Source organism: Pungitius pungitius, chromosome 1 (assembly GCF_949316345.1).
Source record: "Pungitius pungitius chromosome 1, fPunPun2.1, whole genome shotgun sequence".
Lineage (NCBI taxonomy): Eukaryota > Metazoa > Chordata > Actinopteri > Perciformes > Gasterosteidae > Pungitius > Pungitius pungitius.
The window spans coordinates 29955365-29978850 of record NC_084900.1 but is presented as its reverse complement, the minus strand read 5'-3'; the positions used below and the strand labels follow the sequence as shown (position 1 = coordinate 29978850).

At 47.0% G+C, this 23486-nt stretch overlaps 2 protein-coding genes across 4 annotated transcripts in view; one reads left to right on the top strand and one right to left on the bottom strand.

Annotated features, from left to right (window-relative positions):
- kmt2d (lysine (K)-specific methyltransferase 2D) overlaps nucleotides 1–6732 on the top strand; it is a 28068-nt gene extending 21336 nt beyond the window's left edge. For all 3 annotated transcript variants that reach the window (XM_062564617.1, XM_062564615.1, XM_037457548.2), the window contains exons 41-55: nucleotides 3–152; nucleotides 233–397; nucleotides 521–668; nucleotides 777–858; nucleotides 956–1128; nucleotides 1363–1487; nucleotides 1584–1719; nucleotides 1978–2099; nucleotides 2205–3591; nucleotides 3688–3824; nucleotides 3971–4101; nucleotides 4381–4666; nucleotides 4806–4879; nucleotides 4982–5090; nucleotides 5181–6732. In XM_062564617.1, coding sequence (XP_062420601.1) covers nucleotides 3–152; nucleotides 233–397; nucleotides 521–668; nucleotides 777–858; nucleotides 956–1128; nucleotides 1363–1487; nucleotides 1584–1719; nucleotides 1978–2099; nucleotides 2205–3591; nucleotides 3688–3824; nucleotides 3971–4101; nucleotides 4381–4666; nucleotides 4806–4879; nucleotides 4982–5090; nucleotides 5181–5273 — 3318 coding nt within the window. In that variant the 3' untranslated portion in view covers nucleotides 5274–6732. The remainder of the gene's footprint in view (nucleotides 1–2; nucleotides 153–232; nucleotides 398–520; nucleotides 669–776; nucleotides 859–955; nucleotides 1129–1362; nucleotides 1488–1583; nucleotides 1720–1977; nucleotides 2100–2204; nucleotides 3592–3687; nucleotides 3825–3970; nucleotides 4102–4380; nucleotides 4667–4805; nucleotides 4880–4981; nucleotides 5091–5180) is intronic.
- Nucleotides 6733–8461: 1729 nt separating this feature from the next.
- On the bottom strand, nucleotides 8462–21954 carry acvr1ba (activin A receptor type 1Ba). The gene is made up of 9 exons (XM_037457545.2): nucleotides 21767–21954; nucleotides 12887–13117; nucleotides 12541–12801; nucleotides 12074–12304; nucleotides 11752–11919; nucleotides 11164–11320; nucleotides 10817–10941; nucleotides 10565–10695; nucleotides 8462–10337 (listed from the first exon to the last, which is right to left on the bottom strand). The coding sequence occupies exons 1-9, from the start codon at nucleotides 21828–21830 to the stop codon at nucleotides 10212–10214; spliced, it is 1494 nt and encodes a 497-aa protein (XP_037313442.2). The 5' UTR covers nucleotides 21831–21954; the 3' UTR covers nucleotides 8462–10211.
- Between the last annotated feature and the right edge of the window lie 1532 nt (nucleotides 21955–23486).

Genomic DNA, 23486 nt, shown 5'->3' with positions numbered 1-23486 from the left:
AGGATTTACAGTCAATAACGAAAAGGGCTCCTGCACAAAAGCCAAAGCGCACTAATAAGGCATCTGGAGACAGAGGGCCTAACGCCCGGAAGAAGAATAAAAAGGAAGAAGTTGGCAAAAGTGCTGAAGCCCTGATAAAGCAACTCAAACAGGTTAGCTGATTATTACTGACTATGTGATTCTTGCCTTTGGTGTTTTAAAGTAGAGAAACTGACATTTACCTTGCATCCAGGGTCTCTCTCTGCTGCCTTTGATGGAGCCTTCGATCACTGCCAGTCTGGACCTGTTTGCCCCTTTTGGAAGCAGCCCAGTCAATGGAAAAGCCCAGCTCAAAGGATCCTTTGGCAACGCAGTGCTGGACAATATCCCGGACTACTACTCTCAGTTACTCACAAAGGTATGACAAAGCTGCAACACGCATGGTTGGCTGGTGCTGTCTTGGACTTTTATTTTTAGTTAAATTAGCAAAGGCTTACAGTAGCATGGAGGATTTATGACTAATGTGTTGTACCCTTTACAGAGTAACCTCAGCAACCCACCAACACCCCCATCCTCCCTGCCACCCACTCCTCCGCCTTCAGTACAGCACAAACTGCTTAATGGCGTGACTCTTGTAGGGGTGCTGTCTGAGGGTCAGAAAGACACGGAAGCAACTGAAGAGCAAATGGGTAAACAATGACAGATTTTCCATGAACCTATTGTTTTTCATGAATGTTTAATTGAATGCGCAATTGAACATTAGCTTTGTTCTTAACACTGTATCATTTATCTTGCAGATTCTGTGAAAGATGAGGTTAAGAGTGTTGACATTCTAGCAGCGCTCCCCACCCCACCACATAACCAGAATGAGGACATCAGGTACAATGGGACAATTCTCTTGAGTTCTTTGTTCTCCAGAATGCACAGATTTTCTTACTTAGTGGCTATAAATGTACATTTTGTACTTTTCCAACAGGATGGAGAGTGATGACGAGGACGCCCCAGAAAGCATCATACCTGCATCATCTCCCGAAAGTAACGTCGGGGACGATACGCCACGTTTCCCTCAACTGCGTGAGCCTAAAGAGGAGGAAACGGAGAGAGCAATATCCCCCATCATCCCTCTGATTCCTCGCACTGCCATCCCAGGTAGCACACTTTGATTCTCCAGACCAATGACAAGTTATACATACATATGCACAATGAGTATTCTTAGAGATTTATATATATTCAAAGCATTCATGTTTTGATTAAATCTTCCTGAATGTTTCGCATTACATTTTATTGCTTAGGTCAATTTTTAAAGTTACATTTATGGTGATTCATACTATTTAAATGCCAGATGAATTGCAAAGAAAGTTATGTTTTATTTTCTTTTTTTAGCATTTCCAGAAAACAAACCCTTTGAAGCAGCTGAGGACAAAGTCGTTTCCACATCCAACCACTGGGACAAGGCCAAGAACAACGAAGTGTCTGTTACGTTCACATTGTCCTCTGCTGCAGCGAAGGTACTAAGCCTTTATACCATTGCGCTGCATCTTTGCTTTGCATAACTGCACCCCAAGTTTAAAAAAAATAAAACTATTTTAACTGATTTCTTACAGAAACTGAATCACGTGATGATGGCCATGGCCCAGCTTCTTAATATCAGAATGCCAGGCTCTTATGAGGTGACTTTCCCTCCCCAAAACCCTGACATGGCTGCAGTGGATGGGCCTGGCAAAGGGTCCGAACAGTCAGGTATGCATCCTAAATGTCCTAAATCATTTTCACTCTGATTTAGAATATGTATTGGAAGGAATAAAATTCCACAGTACTGGATATTTTTAGTTTTGCGTTTAGCCTCAGCTGAGGAGAGTTGCTGTTCAAAAGCATTTTTTGTTGCAGTTGAGGGATTACAATGCGAGGGACACACTTGTATGTATTGCTCTCAAACATGAACTTTTAAGTATATTAACCATGAATAAAGATTAATATTAGGGTGGTAATGTTTTCTAGTTGATCTGGGAGCAAAGGACAGTGCGTCACCCAGTCAGGATGACTGGCTGAGGCAATTTGATGTGTCACTACCGGGCTGTACGTTGAAGAAACAAGTGGACATTCTGGCTCTCATTAAACAGGTCAGTCTGGAAAACGGTTTGAATTATTACTCTTGGTTGTTTTATCAAATTTTGTGCATTATATATTTCTTAAAAGCTGATTAGCTGATTTTCTTTCCTCCCTAGGAATTCCAAGAAAAAGAAGACACACCGGCCCAGCACTGTTACACAACCAAAGTAAATGACTTGGATGTGCGCCACCTTCCTGCTATACCCGTGGAAGAATCTCCACCCCCATCACCATCTCCTCCATCCCCTCCATGTCCTCCATCGGTGCCAGTTCCTACAAGTGAAGCCGAACCTTCCAAAAAGCCAGCTTCTCCGTCCGCGCCTCCCTCAAGTCTCGCCATCGTCCAGATCAAGACGGAGGCCGAGCAGCATGACGGCCCCGCCGTTGATGCTGCTCGGCCTACTGAGGTCCCGGAGTCTGAAGTTGCCGTTCTGGAGCCGGTCACAGATCCGGCAACTACCGCCTCAGTTCCAGATCCTTCTTCTCCCACTGATCCAACCAAAGTCCTGCCGAGTTCCGCTATCAAGGAAGAGGACTTGGCAGCTGATCTCGCTCCACCGCCCCAAGATTCTCCCAACAACATGGAGTCTTCCCAGAAGGCGGTGAAGCAGCGCAGGCCTCTCTCCCCCGACGAGGAGGTGGTACATCCCAAAGTGAAGAAATGGAAGGGGATTCGCTGGAAACGTCTTCAGATTGTCATCACCATACGTAAGGGCGGGTCTAAGAAGGAGAGCAGCCGCGAGGTGTCGGAGCTGATGGATCGCCTGCGCATCGCTCTGCGGCCGGACAGGCTGCCTCGGGACAAACGCAAGTGCTGCTTCTGCCACGAGGAAGGCGACGGCGCCACGGACGGGCCCGCCCGGTTGCTCAACATCGACGTGGACCTGTGGGTGCACCTCAACTGTGCCCTGTGGTCCACGGAGGTGTACGAGACGCAGGGCGGCGCCCTCATCAACGTGGAGGTAGCGCTGCGTCGGGGGTTGAGAACTCTCTGCGCGTACTGCCAAAAAACGGGCGCCACCAACAGCTGTAACCGAATCCGCTGCCCGAATGTCTACCACTTTGCATGCGCCATGCGGGCGCGCTGCATGTTCTTCAAGGACAAGACCATGTTGTGCACCCAGCACAAGCTGAAGGGGCCCAGCGAAGACGAGCTCGGCATGTTCGCGGTCCTACGGCGCGTCTACATCGAGCGCGACGAGGTGAAGCAGATCGCCAGCATCCTGCAGCGGGGCGACCGCGTCCACTTGTTCCGCGTGGGCGGCCTCATCTTTCACGCTGTGGGCCAGTTGCTACCGTCACAGATGGCCAACTTCCACTCGCCCACCGCCATCTTCCCTGTCGGCTACGAGGCCACTCGCATCTACTGGAGCACGCGCGTGCCCAACAAGAGATGCCGGTACCGCTGCCGCGTCAACGAGGACGACGGCCGGCCCCTGTTTGAGGTGCGCGTCCTGGAGCACGGCATGGAGGACCTGCAGTACCGCGACACGACTCCAGAGGGTAGGACCCCCAACACGTTGCGTAGGGTTTCTGTGTTTTACTCCTCCGCGTGAAGGAACTCTCTTGACCATTGGCTGTGTACTTTATTGTCTTCAGGCATCTGGGAACGGGTGGTTCAGCAGGTGGCCAAACTGCGAGACGACTCATCCATGTTGAAGCTGTTCACCGAACACGTCAAAGGAGAGGAGATGTACGGCCTCACGGTGCACGCTGTCATGCGTATCACCGAGTCGGTAAGAATATGCAGCAGGGCCCTTCACCCCCTTTGTCCTTTTGTTCATATAAATCGATTTTTATGAATAAAGACCTGACTTAAATGCCACGTTGGTTCTACTGTCTAAGTGCATGATTAACCTGATTTGTCCATGTGGTGTTTTAGTTGCCTGGAGTAGAGATGTGCCAGAACTACCTGTTCCGATATGGTCGCCACCCTCTGATGGAGCTTCCTCTGATGATCAATCCCTCTGGCTCTGCTCGCTCTGAGCCCAAAGTCCCCACACAGTGCAAGAGGTACAGCAGCATTCTTCCTTTAGCAATATGCTGCAAGTTTATGCTAGGCATGTGGCTTGTTAATTTAATGTAATAGTTTGTTACAATATCAGCCTGAAATCAGCAAAGCATATCTTCATATTTCAGTATTTATGTTTGTCCTCTGCCTTGTAACATTCCTTCTATTAAATAAAAACCCTGCTAAATAACACGTCATTTTCTGTTGAATGCAGTTGTGTCAAAAGCCTAAATGCAGTGCACAGATGTCCAGAAACCCAAAGTTCTTTTTTTTGTCTGCAGGCCTCACACTCTGAATAGCACCAGCGTCTCAAAGGCCTACCAGAGCACCTTCACGGGGGAGCTCAACACGCCGTACAGCAAGCAGTTTGTCCACTCCAAGTCGTCCCAGTATCGACGCCTGAAGACGGAGTGGAAGAACAACGTCTATCTGGCACGATCGCGCATTCAGGGCCTCGGCCTGTACGCCGCCAAGGACCTGGAGAAGCACACCATGGTCATTGAGTACATCGGCACCGTCATACGCAACGAAGTGGCCAATCGTCGGGAGAAGATCTACGAGTTTCAGGTATAACAATGGAGCACTGGCACTGGAGTGTGAAAGGAAGAGGAGTAGATTGAGTTGATGTTTAAGAAGTGGGCAAAATTATTATTTTTTTCTGACAGTGGATTGACATTTAATTCTTTTTTTCCTTCTTCTAACTTAGAACCGCGGTATCTACATGTTCCGCATCAACAATGAGCAGGTGATTGATGCCACTCTGACAGGAGGTCCAGCTCGGTGAGTGTATACTGTGATTTGCTGCCTTATTAGGATAAAAAATAAATAAATCAGATTTAATTTTTTTTTAGAAAAAAACTCACTCATGGGTTTCTTTTGTAGCTACGTCAACCACTCCTGTGCTCCGAACTGTGTTGCTGAAGTTGTAACATTTGACAAAGAAGACAAGATTATCATCATTTCCAGCCGCAGGATCCCCAAGGGAGAAGAGGTGCGGTGCATTAGAAATCTACCCTCCACCCACTCGTGCATACACTTCCCTTCTTTTCCCCTGTTGACTTTCTTCATTTGTTGCTTCCAGCTGACCTACGACTACCAGTTTGACTTTGAGGACGATCAGCACAAGATCCCTTGCCATTGTGGAGCCTGGAACTGCCGAAAGTGGATGAACTAACCAGAAGAAAGGAACATGGAAACTTCCCCTCTTACTGGTGCCAGAACATTCTCGCGCCAAAGCCTTTGAATCCTATCCAGTTCATAAGCTGATGTGGAGGAAAGCTGGCCTCAGTCTTTGAAAGACTTAAGCGGTGACACCTGTAGCCAAAGGTTTGAAGAGCATTAATCAATAAAAGTATCTGACCACCTCCCATCCACAGCAGCTCTATGGTGGGACTAACTTCCAACTGAATGGACTAGTCAATCACCTTTTCCTCAGCCAAAACCCTTCGCCCCCCCCCACCTATGCGACTGTTCTCAGTAATCTGTCAGTGGCTGACATCTACCAAATGATTATCTGATATCAATACACGTATTCAGGAGCTCAGCTGGAGCTTCGACAAAAAGCCATTTTGAAATACTAAGAATGAACTAATGATGCATTTTCATGTTTTAAGTCGGACCTATTTCCTGTCCCGCCTGACCGCACCCCCCCCACCTCCCAGAAAAGGCACTTTCCCCATCAAGTCATCAATGAAGACAACATGGATATTGGCTAGCTAGACAATCCTGATGTGGCTCTGTGTGAGAACTACATACGATCGATGAAAAGAAGGAAGAAAAAAAAAAAAAGATATGTTAATATAACATTTGAGATGCTGATCTGTGGTTTCAGAGGAACCAGATGTTCTGACTGTGTGGAGTCCCATGGTGGGTTAGTTGGACCCAGTCTACCTCATTGATTTAGCGGGAAGCAACTGCTTTGTATAAAAACTTAACTGCTACTGTGGAGGGGGGGGGGGGGGGTTTATGGGCTTAGCCTTCTCGGACAAGCAGGGAATTTTAAGCAGCAGGTTTGCTCTATCTACTTTATGCTGATAATGATTTACAATAATGAGCCAACATAATTATTATTCATGAATTGTTTATACAGAGGAAATATATGACAGTTTTGATAAGATATTGCATTAAAGTCACAATCAGAAGCTTAGCAGGTGTCCTGTGTGCCACCAAATCCCCCCCGGATGTAGCGTTTTTTTTTTTTTTTTTCTTTTTATTTATGCTTCTGGAAAACCCTGTTTATCCGCTGTGTGAAAGCACAATAACATCAACCTTTCATTAGTTGCCTGCAGACAGCGACGGTGTGAGTGAACGGCTCGAGGGTCGCAGGACACAGTCTTTGAAGAAGAAGAAGAAGACCACGATGTCCAAAAAAAAACCTATCCAAGTACATTTGCGTGTTTGCTTCATACGTTGAAGTACCACTTGTTGCAAACCAGCCGGTGGATGCATGACTACTGTCCCATTAAATGCTTTTTATTGCCCCCTCAAGTCAGTCTTTTCTCGACTCAACCTTGAACTTTTAATCATGCCTCTTCCTCTCTTAATATTCAGTGGACTGTTGTTAAACTTTACTGTAGTAAGTCTTCCTCTGCCTGAGTACAGCCTGCAGTGTTTCTACCCCCCCCCCCCCCCCCCCCCCCCCCGTAGTGTGCTTTTCTAGTGCTGGTACTGTCCTCTCGAGGCTCAACTGAAGGCAGGGAAAGGCTTATTGGAAAAAAGGGCATTTGTTTTCATTTCTATGTAAGATGAATGAAAAAGTCTTTAAAAGGGAGCTTTACTAAAACTCCTCCTTCCCGTACTACTTTGTTCTTTTCCCTAACCTGAGACCTCACATGAATTACAAATGCAAAGTTGTACAAACTGTATATATGGTATATGCATTAGGGGACAGCAACTCTTTATCCAGCCCCTTTGTACTCAATAAAGTCAAAAGTGTAGAGAAATAAAATTGAAAAAAATCAACCACTGGATATCATTTTAACGAAGATAAAGCTGTATATAAATATAAATATATGTAAAATGGCAAACTAATATCTTTATGTATATGAACCAGAGTGTTTTGCATTTTCCTGTTTTTCTATAAGCTCTCAGACAAGTTTGTTAAAATAGGTTTGAGAAAAATGTCTGGTCTTCTCAAATCAATTGCGATTACGAAACGGTTTGGATTCATGTGGAGGGTCGTTAATTAGACATGAAAATCACTTCTCGCGTAAAGCAGTACAATGGTGCATAGTATTTGTATTTATGTAATATTGTTCGTGTCTATTTTTCTTTTTATTTATGCTACTGCTCGTTGATTACCAAAACCTGTCCCTTAATCGGTCACAATTGGATAAATATACTCTTGAATGGAAAACCTTGAATTCCCTAGAATATTGTTAGTGTTTTGCCTTTTATATCTTCCCTATAGAAGTGAATGTGTTGGTAAACCTTGTGAAATGGTTACTCGGCCTAATGTATGTTATGATGTAATACTCAAAGTTAATCCCATACTTAACCTGGTAATGAATTGCACTCTCATAGTATAACGGAGAACTTCTCTAAAGTGGTAGATATTGATCAAGTATCTGAAGCAGTGATATATATAAATATATTTTGGTATGTTTCTATTTCAAGGGAAGACCATGACGAGACATTATGCCGCTCACTGGATTTAGCCTGAATAATTTTAAACTTCTCTGAATCTTAATTTAAGTTCTCTGCATATCTTATAATTTAAAAAAAGATTTGCTCAAATTGAAGGGTTTTTTTAAAACTCACCTACTTTTTAAAAATGTTGCATCTGTACAGCAGATACTTTTAGGGAATATGAATAAATATGATCATTTTTATTGTATGTGGCATGTTTTGTATGGATATTATTTTGAATTGTACATATTTTTTTCAGGACGCCAGAGGTTGCATCTCTTTATATACAGCTTTCCCACTCCCTCTGCCCACCATCTTATTTCTTTGTCTGCTTTTGTTTCTTGTAAAAGGAAAATAAAATGCATTTTAAATATGTGTGGATTCTTTTTCTTTACGAAGGATTTACGCCTAAAATGAATAAAGAAAAGCTCCACCTCCATAACTTTGAGCCGTTCTCACCTCTCAGCCCCGGTGGAGGATTGAGGCCTTTTTCATTTTAATTACACATTTCTACAGTACCTGAGAATAAAAAAGTGTTTTGGCTGTTAGGTTACTTTTTAAACTAGTTCCAACTTTGTTTGGCCACAAAACAAACGGAGCTTGGATCAGCTCCAGCATCCACAGGGCAGTTCATTTCAGGAGATTCACCACGAGCACCGACTGGACTTTCCTTCCACTCCAGCAGCGCGTGACAATGTAAACGACACATGCAAGCACCACACTTGAAGCCCCCAATAAGAAAAAAAGGAATTTATTGTATAGCTATATACACTTTTAAATCAAATCACAAAAGATTTGCACAAAATCATTTTTGAAATGATTGAAGTATTACTTGTGAACAGGATGTGTGATGGTCATACAGCCATGGCAACAAACCAAACAAGGACAGGAGTGTTTTTTTGGTTCAACTGACAGCAGTCGCCCTCTTTTCTATCCACCTGCAGAACTTCCACCCACGTGAACAGTAGCAGCAACATTTTTGTGGTTCCAAAGAAAAGAAAAGAAAAAAAAGGGAAAAGACGAGTTTTCAATTGATCTACCTCAGTGCAGAAGACAGCGCGCCAAGTCGGGGTTCTAACACGACACGGACTCTGGGTGGAGCGATGACACAACTAACAGTGACACCTTTCAGTGTTCTACTTTTAGAGATTATTCACAGACAGCCGACAAAGGAGGGATGAAAAGTACTTTTCACATCGAACCGCATCATGTTCCCTGTTGGTGAACGGTCAGCCGGGGGTCAGAATTCAAGTGAACATGAGGCTTCTAAATATTCCAGTGTCAATAAAAGGGAGACTCCCCCCGCATCCCCCCCCGGACGACATCATGTAGCAACTGATCGGTCTTACTGAACGCTGAAAATAACTCAACAAGCAATTATACATAATAATAATAATAATAATAATAATAAAAACAGGCTGCAGCAAAAATGATCTGGGATCAGTAGTACCACCAAATTGCCATTAGAGGAGCAAATTAAAAACTAATTCCAGCAGAGGACGTCTTTTTCCTGGCACAGAAACATGCAGACACAACAGCACTCTGAAAGTACCCTTAAAGCAAAATCACTGTTCAGATGTCCAAAATAAATGCATTTTTTATTTTAAAAAAAATAGCCCATATGTACCCATCATCAGTAGTGTCTAATGTCAAAAGATGTCTTTACACAAAACACAAATATATAAAAAAAAATTAAAACTGTATTTTCCATTTCATACGCCATGTATTTGCTCAGGGTAAATTATGTTATCGCCTGTCACACTTAAAAGGGGGGGGGGGGGGGGGGGGGGCTACATCCTTATGTGCGCTCAGTTCCTACACAACAACCCCTTAACATCTGAAAGACTTGACGGAACTACATTTTCATATCATACTGGACTTGTCACATCTCATCTCAGTGTTCATCAATATGAAACAAAAAAAAAAACTCAACAAATAAATAAAAGTCAAAACCATCCCAAACATTTATCTCCGTCACAGGAAGCTACAGCGGAGAGAACAACTCGTCTCCGTTTGAAGGATGTTCAAGCGAGGCGTTAGATTGCAGATTGTGGGGTTCCATGCTTAAACTTCCCATTACTGGATTTGTCTAATGAGCTACAGCCTAAAACCAGAGGACGTCCTCAGAAACATGCCCGTAGTACCACACACACACACACACACACACACACACACACTTCAGAGAGGTAAGAGAGCTCAGACCTATTCATCCTGTCGCTGTACAATAACTGGGGAAATGAAAAGATGATATTAACAGCGGTAGTGTTGTGGACGAGGGAAGGTCGAAGGGAACGGAGGAGACGAGGAACAAAAGAAAAAGATGCAGTAAAGTCAAAAAGGGGACATGGGGGGTGGGGGGGGGGGGTGACTCAGTAGTTTTGGCTAAAAAGGTGAGGTAGGCCTCGTCACAACTTGGAGTGTGGCTTTTCATTTGCAGTCCGTCTGTAGTGTTTGTTTTCCTATAGCAGGGTGGTCTGCTCGCCGCTCACATCTTGACGTCCTCCTCCACGCTGAGCTGAGACAGCGTCTTCTTGATGCGCAGCGCCGTGAGCCGGGCCGCTCCGTTGGCGTACCAGCACTCCCTCATGATCTTACCCATCACACGCAGCGACTGCAGGGGAACACGGGGCACGTTATGAAAACCTGACGACTACCAGCAAAGTTTACTGATAGTAACAATTAACAAAAGATTCCCAATAGCGAACGGTAACACTTTAAACTTTGTATTTATAAAAACGTTCATTAAAAAGCATCCTGGTCAGTTTGATACCTCTGGAATGATTTCATACTTTAGCTCAACCTGCTGATGGTGTACAGTGCATCGTCAGCGTGAAATACCTCGTAGCTCTGCCACCAGTTGGGCACGTTGGGCCTCAGCTTCTGGTCACCCACCAACTTCCTCATCTCTTCTATGGAGGGGTCAGAGGGCACGAGGTCGTAGTAGGGCAGCTGGTACTCCTCGTGGATACCTGCAGCACACAAGGAAGAAGCCTTTTCAGTCGCTGGTTTCATGCTTCTGTTCATTTGACAGGTTCATTCATATAAATAAACCCCCACCCCCCCCCCCCGCGCTGCCCTTTGCGGTCGTACCTCCTGCGTTGCAGCGGCGGGCTATCTCCCAGTACACAAGGCCCAGCGCGTAGATGTCAGCACACTTGAAGGAGTCAAAGTGTTTCATGTTGATGGTTTCGTCCAGGACCTCTGGAGCCATGTACCTGGAGGACACCAAGGGCAGAAAGGAGGGATGACATCAGAGACACCAACCATAGCGGTCAGTGCGTTCTCTAATTTTCTAAGTACAGCAGGACAGTGTTGAAGGACAGACTTATTCTGCTCAATAGTGTCTCACTACGGTGATCGCGTCTTGAGATTTGTTGACGCAGCGGTCAGAAACGACCTGACGTGCACCTCCAGCTGTGTGCTGTGGACCCGCTTACCTCTTGGTGCCCACGCGTTGGTTCGGCGCGATGTCGATTGTGTCTGTGATGGACTCGTGGCGGACTGCCAGGCCGAGGTCAGCTATGGCGCACATGCCGTTCTTCTTCACCAGGATATTTTTGGACTTGAGGTCCCGGTGAGCAATGCCCGGCTTACCTGCAGGAGAACAGACAACACATCATTTGCATCAAGAGCTCAGCTCACTTGCTTGCTTTGTATGTCTTACTTAACTTTCTAGTCCCAGCTGGTTATTATTATCATCATCATCATCATCATCATCATCATCATCATCATCCAATCATGTGCCTGCATGCGTGAGTGAGTGAGTGTCTACAACTGACTCATTTTGTATTTTGTTGCAGCAAACTCCTTCTATTGCCTATTGCCATGATCTGATAACTCACTTTTATTGTTTACTGTAGTTTACGTACTAGTGTTTCTCTTACGGCTTGGGGATTTTCATTTAAAAAACATTTTTAAGCTTGATCGCACGGCAGGTTTTATGCTTTTGAGTTTGTACCAAGTGTGCTTGACGACGCGCTACCACAGATCGGTGCCTAGATGTCTGACGCGGAGGAGGATCTTACCCTGGGTGCCGAGGATCTCCATGTGCAGGTGGGCCAGGCCGCTGGCGGCCGACAGGGCCAGTTTGATCATGCCCTCGATGGTGACCGAGTAGCGGTTAAGGTAGTCAAAAAGAGAGCCGTGCTCATGATAGTCTGACACGAGCCACAGCTGAGTCCACGTGCCGTTGTCTGAAAGAAGGGAAAGTGATCAGGGCATCGTGCAGGTAACGTGTGGATTACAATTTAACTCAGATTATAGATTAGATCGATTTTTCGGTTGCCTCTTTCTCAAATGTTACTTTGTCTGACACGTGCCTGAAGTGTCTACTTAAACAGTCCTTACCTTTATTGTCCGCTGCAATGAACCCGAGGATGTTCTCGTGGCGCAGCATGATTGTCTGGTAGATCTCGGCCTCTCTGAACCAGGAGCGCTCCTCTCTGGATGAGAAGATCTTCACCGCCACGTCTCCTCCTCGCCATTTCCCTCTCCACACCTCCCCAAAACGACCCTTTCCTATGATCTCCTGCAGCACAATGGTCCTTGCCACCGTGCGCTGCACAAACAGGGGCAGACCTACAGGGGGCAGCAGAGAGACAGACTAAACATTAGCCAACATCCTTCCCTGAAGACCTGTTTTATATGCGTGGATCAGGATACCCTCTAGACAAAGGATAAATGTTTAGTTATTGCTCCAGTTAATTCATCCATCTGTATCGCCATAAAACCAACCACGGAAGTGCTAATGTTATTGCTGACAAAATGATTCCAATTCGATTAGAGTGCAACTCCAGAGAGACGCTTGCACTGACCAGAGCCTGATCCGGAGGTGGACATGTCATAGATGAGGTCCTGCAGGGTCTTGTCCTTAGCCAAGTACAGGTGGTCACAGGACGGGTCCTCTACCTCCAGCCTCTGCCTGTGGCTGTAGGCCCTCTGGTGATACTGGAAGAGGAACACGCCCACCATCAGCAGCACACAGAGGAGGAACACCGGCCCTGCGATGACCGCCACCAGCTCCACGGGCCCCCAGGAGCCGCCCGAGCCGGACCAGTCGCCCTCCTTCGTCGGCACTAAGAAGGCAGAACGGAGCACAGTTAGTTCCCCTGCACTGAAAGCGTGCCACTGTTGGACTGAAAGACATGTGGTGCTCCTCACCCGGGACTTCGATGCTGTTGCAATAATCGACATAGCAGCAATGTGTGTTGAGCAGGCCCTCGGCGCTCAGGCAGTAGAACGGTTGTCCGGGGGGGACCAGGTTTTCCCGGTCGATGCAGATGCGCACGTGTTGCTCCTTGCCGTGGGTGTAGTATGTGGAGGCCATGCAGGCGCCGTCCGTTTCACACTCATAGCCAGACTTCTCGCAGTTTGTGCAGTTACAATGCAAAGCTGCGGGAAAAGGACAGGGAGGGTTAAGTAAGCATCAATTCATCACATCGAAAAAGAAAAAACACACGTCTACTTCACTTCCCCCTCTGTGTCCACCAGGGGGCAGGCCGGCCCCACAGTCCCACGCTTCAAACCGGCTCAATTCAGCCGTGAGCATTTTGTGACACGCAGACAAGAGTCTGGAATTTCGCCGGAGCAGCCAGACGGCCCTGAAATCAGATCCTTCACTGCAGATGAACCCAAACACGCAGGGTGGAGACAGACCTGCCCCCGTGGGACAGACAACGCGAAACCCAACAAGGCAAGCGGGCTCCTGCCAAATCCCCGGTGCAGCACTCCGCTCCTCCCCCCCCCCGGTCTCGGTCCCACGGACACAGAGAGCGGCCCCCGCTTGAGCTGATGAGGCACGAGCTTGTATTGAACACGGCACACTCCTGCGCAGGGACCTACTAAAGCGGACGCCTCCATTATAGATAAAAAACAGTAAATAAACTACGGTGGCTCATGTTCACGATCCAAAGGGGTCAGTGCCACGGAGCCTGTACAGATGCGCCGCGCCCCCCCCCCCCCATTTGAGAGGGAACAGCAGTTGGTCGAGCAATGCGAGGGCAAGAAACCGATGCAAACCGGTTCGATTTGGAGGGCAGTGTGATTTGGAGTCGTACAACACATGTTTCTCATTGAGAGTAAGGTCAAAAGGGACCTTCCAAGGTCCTCCACAACGCAACAGAGTGCGAACCAGGACCCGGCGAGGACACACGGGACCAGCTTTCACATGGTAACAGAACACTGGGAGGCAGTTTAAGTCACCTGACCCTCGGTCAGTGGTAAATGAAGAACCATCTGACTGACATTAGGGCCTTTAGAGTGAGGCCTCACAGAACAACGGCTGATTCTTGGTCAGAAAAACAAAACTAGAACCCTTTAAGACAAAAACCCAGGACATGGCGAGGACAAGACCATTGTACCCACAGAGAGGAATTCAAATCCCCTTTTTGCCCTCAGAAAGAGGGGGGCTCAGCAGTGGTTGGACCACTCACAACATCTGGACCAGGCAAAAGAAAAGAGTGAGGGTGGCAAGCTTCCACTAATCCTGCGTGTCTCATCCTGAGGGCTCCTTTGGCCTGATGAGCTCACTCATCTCCCCCCGTTTGCACCAATTGGGGGGGGGTCTGCTAAAAAGATGTGCGCAGATTTTGGCACATTCTTGAACCTAAAGAGCAAACACTTGCGCCATCAGCATGCAACGCCTCAGTGGACAAAAACCACAGAGCCGGTGTCATCGGAATGATTTCCCTTCTGGGAAGCGGCTTCGTGTGGGAGCGCATTTTGCGTGCGTGTCCGTGCCCCCCCCCCCCCCCCACTGAGGGGTAACTGGAAATGTAGGATGTGTGTTTCAGTAACATTTCTCAACTGTTGGAGTGTTTGCGTATGTGTGTTTCTCCCCCCGCCCGCCCGCCCCCCCCCCGGGGAGGTGAGCGAGAAAGTGGCAGGAACTCTTGGTGGAGTGCGTCCAAATTCACCACCGTTCGCATGCAGATGGAATTTCCTGCAGATTACAAAGTGGTGAAGCAGGCTGGGCCTAATGCAGAGAGGGGGGGGGGGGGAGGGGGAGGGGAACTGTGTGCCACATCGCACTAAAGTGCTGCATCTATGGAACAAATGGTTGAGCCAAATAAAAGCGCTGAGGAGAGTAACAGCTGTACGTTAGAAAGCTGGAAGATGCCCTGCATCAATCACCAGGGGCAGACATCTTGTTTCCCCTTCCGCCATTAAGCCGCACACGTCTGCAGGCTTGATGGTTACTGCTTCTCAGGAGAGGAAATCAATCAGCTTGTGAGGCCAGAGAGGAGCCATTTTTATCAATACATCTTCAAAGTACGAGAGATAAGAAGAAGAAAAAAAAACAACATTTCGTTTGAGTTATTGTACTTGAAATTCCCTCGTTTGAATCAAACCGACGGATCCAAAAACCGTTCTTACGGCAAACGTTAACAACGGCGACGTGCTAAGATGGAGATGAGCCGGCTCGTGCATCATGGAGTCTGCGTGTGGTGAGACAGATGGTACGCAGACTCACAGACTCAGAAACGGAAACCAGCACTGGCCGAAAAAACACACATTCCCATCCCAAGTGTGTCGTGGATGGTTTGTGGTCTACCAGGAGTTGGTTTGTGGCACGTTTTCTCCTTGGTTAAAGGCAAGCATGTGGAGAATAAAAAACATATGCAGTCTGCTCCCACACAACAGAGTCAACACTGGGGGGGGGGGGGGGCAGTATGTAGAACATCTTTGAGGGAACACCATTTTATACGTTGATCAAGATGTGAAACATTTACAGGAAAAATAATCAGATTCAGTTACCAAACATATTAAGGTTATTCATCATGTTCAAGTATAAATAATAACTCTTTAGCCAATAAACCGCCCTGCTTATTGAATTGCGGCACCATTTCCCCAATACAGCCAATAACGCCTCAATAGAAATGTCAATCGGCCACCACGTACAGCCAAGTCTCCACCTGGGCTTTGACACAATTCCACAAAAGTCTACTCAATGTGAAGCGACGCTCTCAGAAATAAAATCAATGTGGATCACGACGGCGAGGTACACAAAGAATACCAACAGCACCGGAGGAAGCCCGGCACGCCGCCCTGCACACCCCGCCGACGTGTTACAAAGCTCCACTTTGGGGGGGGGGGGGGCACATGCACGTGGAGCCGAGAGGGGCCCCGGGTGTACGCGTAGCCACGTAATCGGCGGTCTTTACACTGGCCCTTTGTGTGCAGATTAAGACGACATGAGGACGGATTGGACTGGCACGAACAAAGAGCCAGGCCGGGTGGGGGGATGGGGAGCCCGGGGTTAATGGCAACAACTTCAATGTTTGGGGAGAGGGGGGGCTGGCGGGGCTGCTCCTGGGCCAGACAGGATGGGGGCTGCTCCCAAGTTGGTCAGGACAATACGGAGGGGGGTTGGGGGGGGGGGGCTTACAGGGCCCCCGCATCCCCCACAGTTGTGGCCGGGCTCTGCCCAAGTGACCAGCTGCGACCGTCATTAAAACCCAGTCTAGACTTTGACTTGCGGGAGGGGGTGAATAACAGCAGGGGGGGGGGGTAAAAAACTAAAAATGAAAAAGGGAACCGTGGAGGCAGAGAGCAGCACAAGGAGCGACTCCTTTGAGCGGCGAGTGTGTGTGAAGTTCCTCTCATTCCGCTTCGTGTCGAGACAGGAAGCGGCAGACGGCAGGGAGGAAGGGATTAATAAAACATTGTTGCCACAACCGGCATCGTCTCAACTCGGACCCGACTGAAGACCACAGCGCAGTCCCACTCCAAACACCTCCACACGGTGACCGGCATGACCCTGGTTTGCGAGCGTGCCGGAGGGGGGGGGGGGGGGGAGGTTCCCGTGAGGCAAGGTGAGCGAGTCTGTGGAAAATACCCGTGCTCGCAGCAGGGCCGTGGGGTTACACCAACGCAGTGGGATTCTGGGCGCTGAACAACACAGACAGACAGTCTGGTGTGTGTGTGTGTGTGTGTGTGTGTGTGTGTGTGTGTGTGTAGGGAGCAGAGCACCATTACCAAAAAAGCACTGAGAATAAATCCATATAGATACCAGACTAAGAGCTGACCAAGACAAGCAGACGCCACCAGACAGCATGAGTGCCAACACACACACACACACACACGGGCGCGCGCACACACAAACACACACACACCACAACTGTGTCCTAATCAATGTTGGGGGAAGGAGGAAAGTCATTACCTTTGTCTGCATCTGAGGGTCAGATTACTGATGTGATTCTCGAGTGAAGTCTCTGGGGCTGCGTCTACTATCTGACCAGCCTGCAGGCCTCACCCCGCCCTGCGTCTCTGCTGCCCTGCATTACCTCACAGGCAAACAAGTGGGAGCAGGGGCTCACTTGGGAATTTTTCCCCAAACTGGGCTGCGATAATAACCACTAGTATGTTGCAGAACCGTGAGCTGTTCTTCTTCTGTCGTGCCTGAGATTTAAAATAAAAAAACACTCAACACTCGCATTTGCAGAACAGACCAAGGAATTGGGCCCTTTTTTTAGGCTTTTGGAAAACAATTTAGGTTACCGTTACAGCTAGATAAAAAAAAAAAAATGTTTGGGTACAGAGCAAAAAGAACCTAAAGTATCAAGCAGAAATAGTTTTTCAGCCAAGTCTTTGTGTTTACATTGCATTCAATGTGGCTTCTTGGCTTCAAAGTTAACTGAAAAATTATTTATTTCTTATCATAAATTAGGGCCCAGTTAAGAAAAACTATAATTTAACATCTGTGCTGAAACTCATTACTGCGGAAAAATCAAACTGCATTACACCCTCTTAATTTAAGTGTAAAAAAAGGCTAGACTATACCCAGCTCTAGCTAGAACTTAGGATAAGCCAATATTATGTATTCTGTATTTTGCATACAGTACATAATCAGATTATTTTCTACTTCCGGTCACAATGCCATAAGCCCAGCTTAATGCTGTGGTGATGGAGGACGTAAAGAGGGACAGCCACAAGACGTGCAATGCAACCTTCATATTGAAATCATTGGATCTCCAGAAAGCTACACGTTTTGCTCCACTGCATATTGGAGTTTATTGGAAGACGTGTGCTGTGCTTCCAACTCTAAATAATACACACTTTCACTACTTTGCAAACAAAAAAGGTCTTACGGACGATCCTTCCCTAGATTACCCCTTCCAGCAGAAAATGAGGAGGCAGAGCAGGTCTGATCTACATTCCAGCAACAGCCCAAAAAAAAAAAAAAAAAAAAAAACCCCGAACACCTCCACAAAGAGCCACGTAATTGAGGATGGGTGTCAGGTTCAGCCCTATAGACATGAACTCACATAGCCACTAGGTGTGTCTGGGTGCACTGGGACAATAACCCCATTCAAGCTATGGAACAAAAAGCACATTACATTATATCAGACATAAGTGCACACTGCAACACCCCCACAAAAAAAACAAAAAAACAAGACAAAGCGCTCTGAGTAAAGTAAAAAGCAGGGATAAGATCGCTACCGAAGTCTCTGCAGGGGTAACCAGTAATGGCGGAGCTGGGTCAGTCAGGGGCTACACGGTCTGCTGTAGCAATTAGGCCTCTGTGCCTCCGGAGGTCATTACCCACAACAGTCATTATAGGGAGTGCGGGGGGGACTATAACACCCCAGACATGACCATGACTGGCCCAGTGCTGCTCCATAGAAGCTGTTCGTAAACAGGTATTTTTGAAAAGGGGGAAGCTTCCGGGCGCCGAGGTAAGCAGACATTTTATTCTGAAGGACGTGACGTCTTAAAGCCGCAGGCACCTGGCAGCCCAAACATCTGTCAGTCTAGAAAACCCTAGGGCTGGGTGGAATGATCCAGAATGCAGATCACGGTATTTTGTAAGATTCTAGCGGTTTCACGGTATATCACGGTATTCGGTTTCAAGTAAACGCATCCATCCACTGACCCCCGAAAAGAAGCGTCGGCGACCCAAACATGTGATCACCGCTCCCTGGTCAACTCCCTCGCGACCGCGAGCTTCTTAGCAGTCGGGGCTGCTGGCAATACCAGCGGCTCGGCCAACTTTGCAATAAATCGTTTTCTGATCAAAAACCCTCCAAAAGAGACACAGCTCCTCTCTTGGGCCCAGGTAGTGTTGGTGCACCTCTGCTCTCTCGTTGGACCTTCTGCATCGCTCTTGTCCGCGTTTTCACATGTAGACAGAATTTCTTCTTGTTGTGATAGCAGGCTGTACCCAGCATGCAATTCGACGGGGTAATTTTATCAATGTACTACTAATTGTTTGCGCCTGTCGTGAGTTATAAATTGTTATAACCACGAATCTCAATACACACAAGACAAGCAGCTCTGACCGCTAGGCGCATGGTGGAGATGTCGAAAAATAAATTCTGCTGCCTGCCGAAGAGCAACATTAGTTGTTACGGTTGTACTGTAAAATTCACTGCGTGAGGAAGTCTGTAACCAGTATACTGGTTGAAACGGTATATACCGCCCAGCCCTACAACACGCCCCGCCCCTTTTGGGAACAAAACCACTTTCTTTAACTCACTCTTCTCACTGACCCACACACACGCACACACACCTCTGAGGCAGCTAATAGACGTCAACGTTTCCCCCGTACATTCCCTCGGCTCTGACCTAATGGGCAGGTGTACACATGTTCCAATCTGACTAGCTCATTCTTCACTAACCGGAACTCATTCATATCCAATTGGAGAATAAACAGCACCTGCAGCAGAGTTTAGATAATGTGGCTCTATCTAAGCAGTTCCCTGAACAGGTTTCAAGCAGGGACTTCTTCTCTTTCTCATCTCCCTCATCTTACACAAAACGGCACATCAGGGGGAGACTGGCATAGTCTTGATAATGGCAAAAATAGAGTGCCGAGTTCCGGATAACAGGAGATCATCTAACCTTTCATCTGAGAGGAAAAAAAAAGACAGCCCGTGCCCAGGCTCGATTTGGCAGTGTATGGTGGCCTTTTAGTGATTGAAAGCAGAAGTGGGACCACAGATAAAAGGTACTGATTAAATTCTGATCATGTACCTTGCAGCAAGTTGAAAAAGTAGTTTTCTGACAGATTTGCCTTAAAATCCTATCCTCCTACATACACATCCTGCTTCTTACGCACTAAGGTTTTTCTTCTGTCGCTTATCCTTGCAGGAATTGATGAGTTTAAAAAGAAATGTTTTTCAAGTATGGATCACTATTTCGTAGGACTGATGGTCAATCAACATACATCAGGACACACGCAGAACATTTTTGCTACCACACCTTGTATGGGACAGCAATAGAGGATAGGAAGGGCAGAGGTGAAGGAGAAACCGAGGGACACGCCCTGCTTCCTGGCAGCGTGGTCGACGCTGCACTGCCTGCATCGCGTTGCCACCGCGTTTAATGCACCCGGATGGACTGCGTCACACCGCAGCGCCAGGTGACTCGGAATCCTCATGAAGTCAACAGCAACATTACGGAGTTCAGAGCTTTGAGCGACCGCAGGCCTGCGGTCGGCACCAGAGCGGCTACATTCAGGTCTGTCTGGTTCCAGTCCTGGGCATAGCGCAATGCAATACATTACATGGTGCGAAACCACGGTTGCAGACAGACTTGCGGGGCCTCTTGAAAGCAGCAGATCTTGCCAGCTGGACAAACCCATCGTCACCAACTGCGTGCTCAGGCCACACACGCGCACACACACACACACACACATACATACACTCTCCCCTCGCACACCACTGTTAATATCGAAGCCAATCAGGTGTGATTGTTTTTCCTAGCAGCCGTTAAAAAAAAGCTGTTGGCTGCACCCTGTGACTGGAATTATGACTCAACCGTTTAAAGTACAACACGCAATTTTTTTTTCTTTCTAACTACTTTATTTTATCAGCGGAGTGACAAATTGCAACAGGGCAAAACAAAACAGACGTTTGCGTAACCCCAGACATGCTTGCTTCACAAATAGTGATGATTTATTGCTGGGCATGTAGTAAAGTTAGAGATGCTTAGAGAAGCTTCACAAAAGAAGGGGGGGGAGGAAAAATCTAGTTTAGTACAAGATATGCATGTCTGAGGCGGAGGTGTGAAGCTGGGTGTCAGCTGCCCCAGCAGAAGGCGGGAGGACTCAGACTGAAGCAGCACCATAGCTGGCGCCTCAAAAGACCCCACTTGCCACATTTCCATCACAATGACCCCAGACTTCAACTCTGACTTCAGTCTGGGGTGGCTGAATGCACGGCTGTTGTCGCCCTATGCCAGCATTCACTTTCAGCTGGGGGGGGGGGGGCACCAAGCAGCCTTTTTCACTCCTTACAAACGGAGCCAAATGTTGTGGCTGCCAGTGTTTACTCTAAAAAATAAAAATGAAAAAAAGGACACACACATTTCATGCACAACCTGGGCCGGGCCTTCGTTCAACGAATCCGTTCGGGCTCCATGCAGGGAGCGCACGCGCGAGCACGCACACAGCGAGGAGGCCGCGAGCACATTGCACGCGCTGCTGTCCCCACGAAGCGTGGTGGCGCTACAGCGATAAGCAGTCCAGCGAGGCGCCGGTTTGTAAATATATTAGCATTAATAACAGCAACAGATAACCTCAATTAAAACACAAACGGGGGACTGTGGGTTATTTATTCGCCCCTGGGTGCGCTTCTACGTCATGATATTATTTTTTTTATTCTTGTCTTGTTGCGCTCAAACGGAGCGCAATTATCTAACGTTACACGGTTCAACTTTACAAGAGTCCATTATCCGTTGAGCTAGCTAACGTTAGCCGGCGCCTCGACACAAACAGCAGCACCACCATGTTGTTGTTGATGTTGTTGTTGTTGTTGTGGTTGTAGCTCCTTGCTCCGTGTTCGATAAATAACCACCAATAAAATAAAAAAATAAAATAAAAAAACACACACACACACAAACGAAGCGGCGTGACTTTTGGTTCTGACGGAACAGCCACCGCTTCTTCGAGGTCGACGCAAGCTAGTCGCGGTTAGCCCCCCCCTCAACGAAAACAAATTCCCCGACACGGAGCGCCATGGTGACGCGCGACAACAGGCGATGCCCGGTCCGGGGGAAACGCATCGAGACAAAAAAAAACCGGCTCACATTAAAACTTACCGTCGCCGATGGCCGCCAACCCGATCAGGGTCAAAAGCGTCAGAGCCATTTCTTTCACAGCCATCTCTTCAGCATTCCCATCTCCCGGTGATCAAACGCGTCCCGAACTGTGTCGCTATCAGCGCGACCCGAAACACAACCACTGTGCGACCGCACGCACACACCACACTAGCCAGCCCGCCCGCCGGGTGACGCGTTTAAAGGGGTGTGTGCGTGTGTGTGCGTGTGTTTAAAGGGGAGGGCTGCCTGCTGCATGTGCCCTTCTGCCAATGAGGTCACGGCTGTATTTTGTAAATACAAAAATGTTATCACATTAATTTATGAAAGGACACAGCAAATGCTTCCAAAAGTATACATTATCACTTCCAAAGTCAGTGATGTGGTTTTTTAATATATAAACATGTAAATATACAAGTCAGATTGAAACGATGGTACATTTATGCTCTCAAGTATTATGTAGCGTCAATAACACTGTACCCTGGATTTTATGGATTCTTTTATAAACCATTAACCTTGCTTAAAGTCACATGACTGAAAAATAAAACGTATTCAGGGAACAAAAAAACTGGAACAAAGTGGAAGTTATTTTGAATCATACTTATGACTTAAAAATGGGCTTGACACAAGAAAAAAGTATGGTAGAGTAATCTAAAAATCTAATGAGGACACAACTTTTCATCTTCTATTGTTTTAGAAATCTTTATATAGAGCAGTAAATTATTAATATATCTCTGTTTAGTTTTCATGACTGTACAAACTATGTTAATGGGATTAGACCAAACTAAACATGGGGAATTCATTTCCCCCCAATCTGCTTGAAAGAAACAACATATTATTATTACATACATTTCATCCGCCATGGTCAACTTGGTTATTCTTGGTTTTCAGGTATTCCTGATTGATGTAACTTACTCATGACAACATCTGGATCTAAGGGTAAAACAAAATAACAGAAGTAGTTAAAATAATGGATGACTGATAACTCTTGTTGCCCACATGTGTACACATGGTCAGTTACGAAACGTATGATTCATTTAAGCTACTCCCCTATTTAAAGTGGAAATGTAAAGCCAGGCCTGACATAGTCTTCCAAGGGAAAATAAAAGAGGAATTGGAATTAACTGTGACTGATTACGACCAGTCAGCAGTGCCGAGCTGATAATCTTTATATACAAATATGGAAACACACTTCGTTCCTCACCGTTCCACTTTATCTCGGATCACATATCAGCCACTAAAGAAAGGTAATTGCAAAAAAGGTACAGCCTGCGGTTTATAGTACCAGAATGTAAAATAATCCTTGACATAAGATCACAAAAGTTCCTCTTGTCCAATTTGGTCCTCCGTTTTCCCCCAACTAAGAGACGGTGACCTGTCTCCGCCCCACTAGCACACTCACTTGGCACCGCTTGAGAATCTGGCTCAAGAAGAGCAGAATCAGTGTGTAACCTGCCGCATGTGGGACTTTAGCTATGTCCAATTTTATCACCCATCCTCCAGCTAGCACTCTCACTGCTATGCGTCAAGCCTGATTGTGTCTCCTCCATAGTGTCCTCTTTGACCTTATACCCGTCCATCACCGGGTCAAATTCATCCCAGCATTTCTTCAGTGTGCGTTGTCTGCCAAACAAATCCCTCTGTCTCTACCGAGCCATTTGGAGTGATCCCGCTGCGAAAAGAATACACAGAAGTGAGATGGGCTCCTACACTCACAGAGGGG

Bases quoted from the DNA above. Each gene is read 5' to 3' on its own strand.
- acvr1ba (XM_037457545.2), bottom strand. From the start codon at position 21,830: ATGGCTGTGAAAGAAATGGCTCTGACGCTTTTGACCCTGATCGGGTTG. The intron at 12,802-12,886 runs GTGAGGAGCACC...CTGCCTTCTTAG, and splicing joins CAACAGCATCGAAGTCCCGG to TGCCGACGAAGGAGGGCGAC. The intron at 10,942-11,163 runs GTAAGCGGGTCC...GGTGTCCTCCAG, and splicing joins CAACGCGTGGGCACCAAGAG to GTACATGGCTCCAGAGGTCC.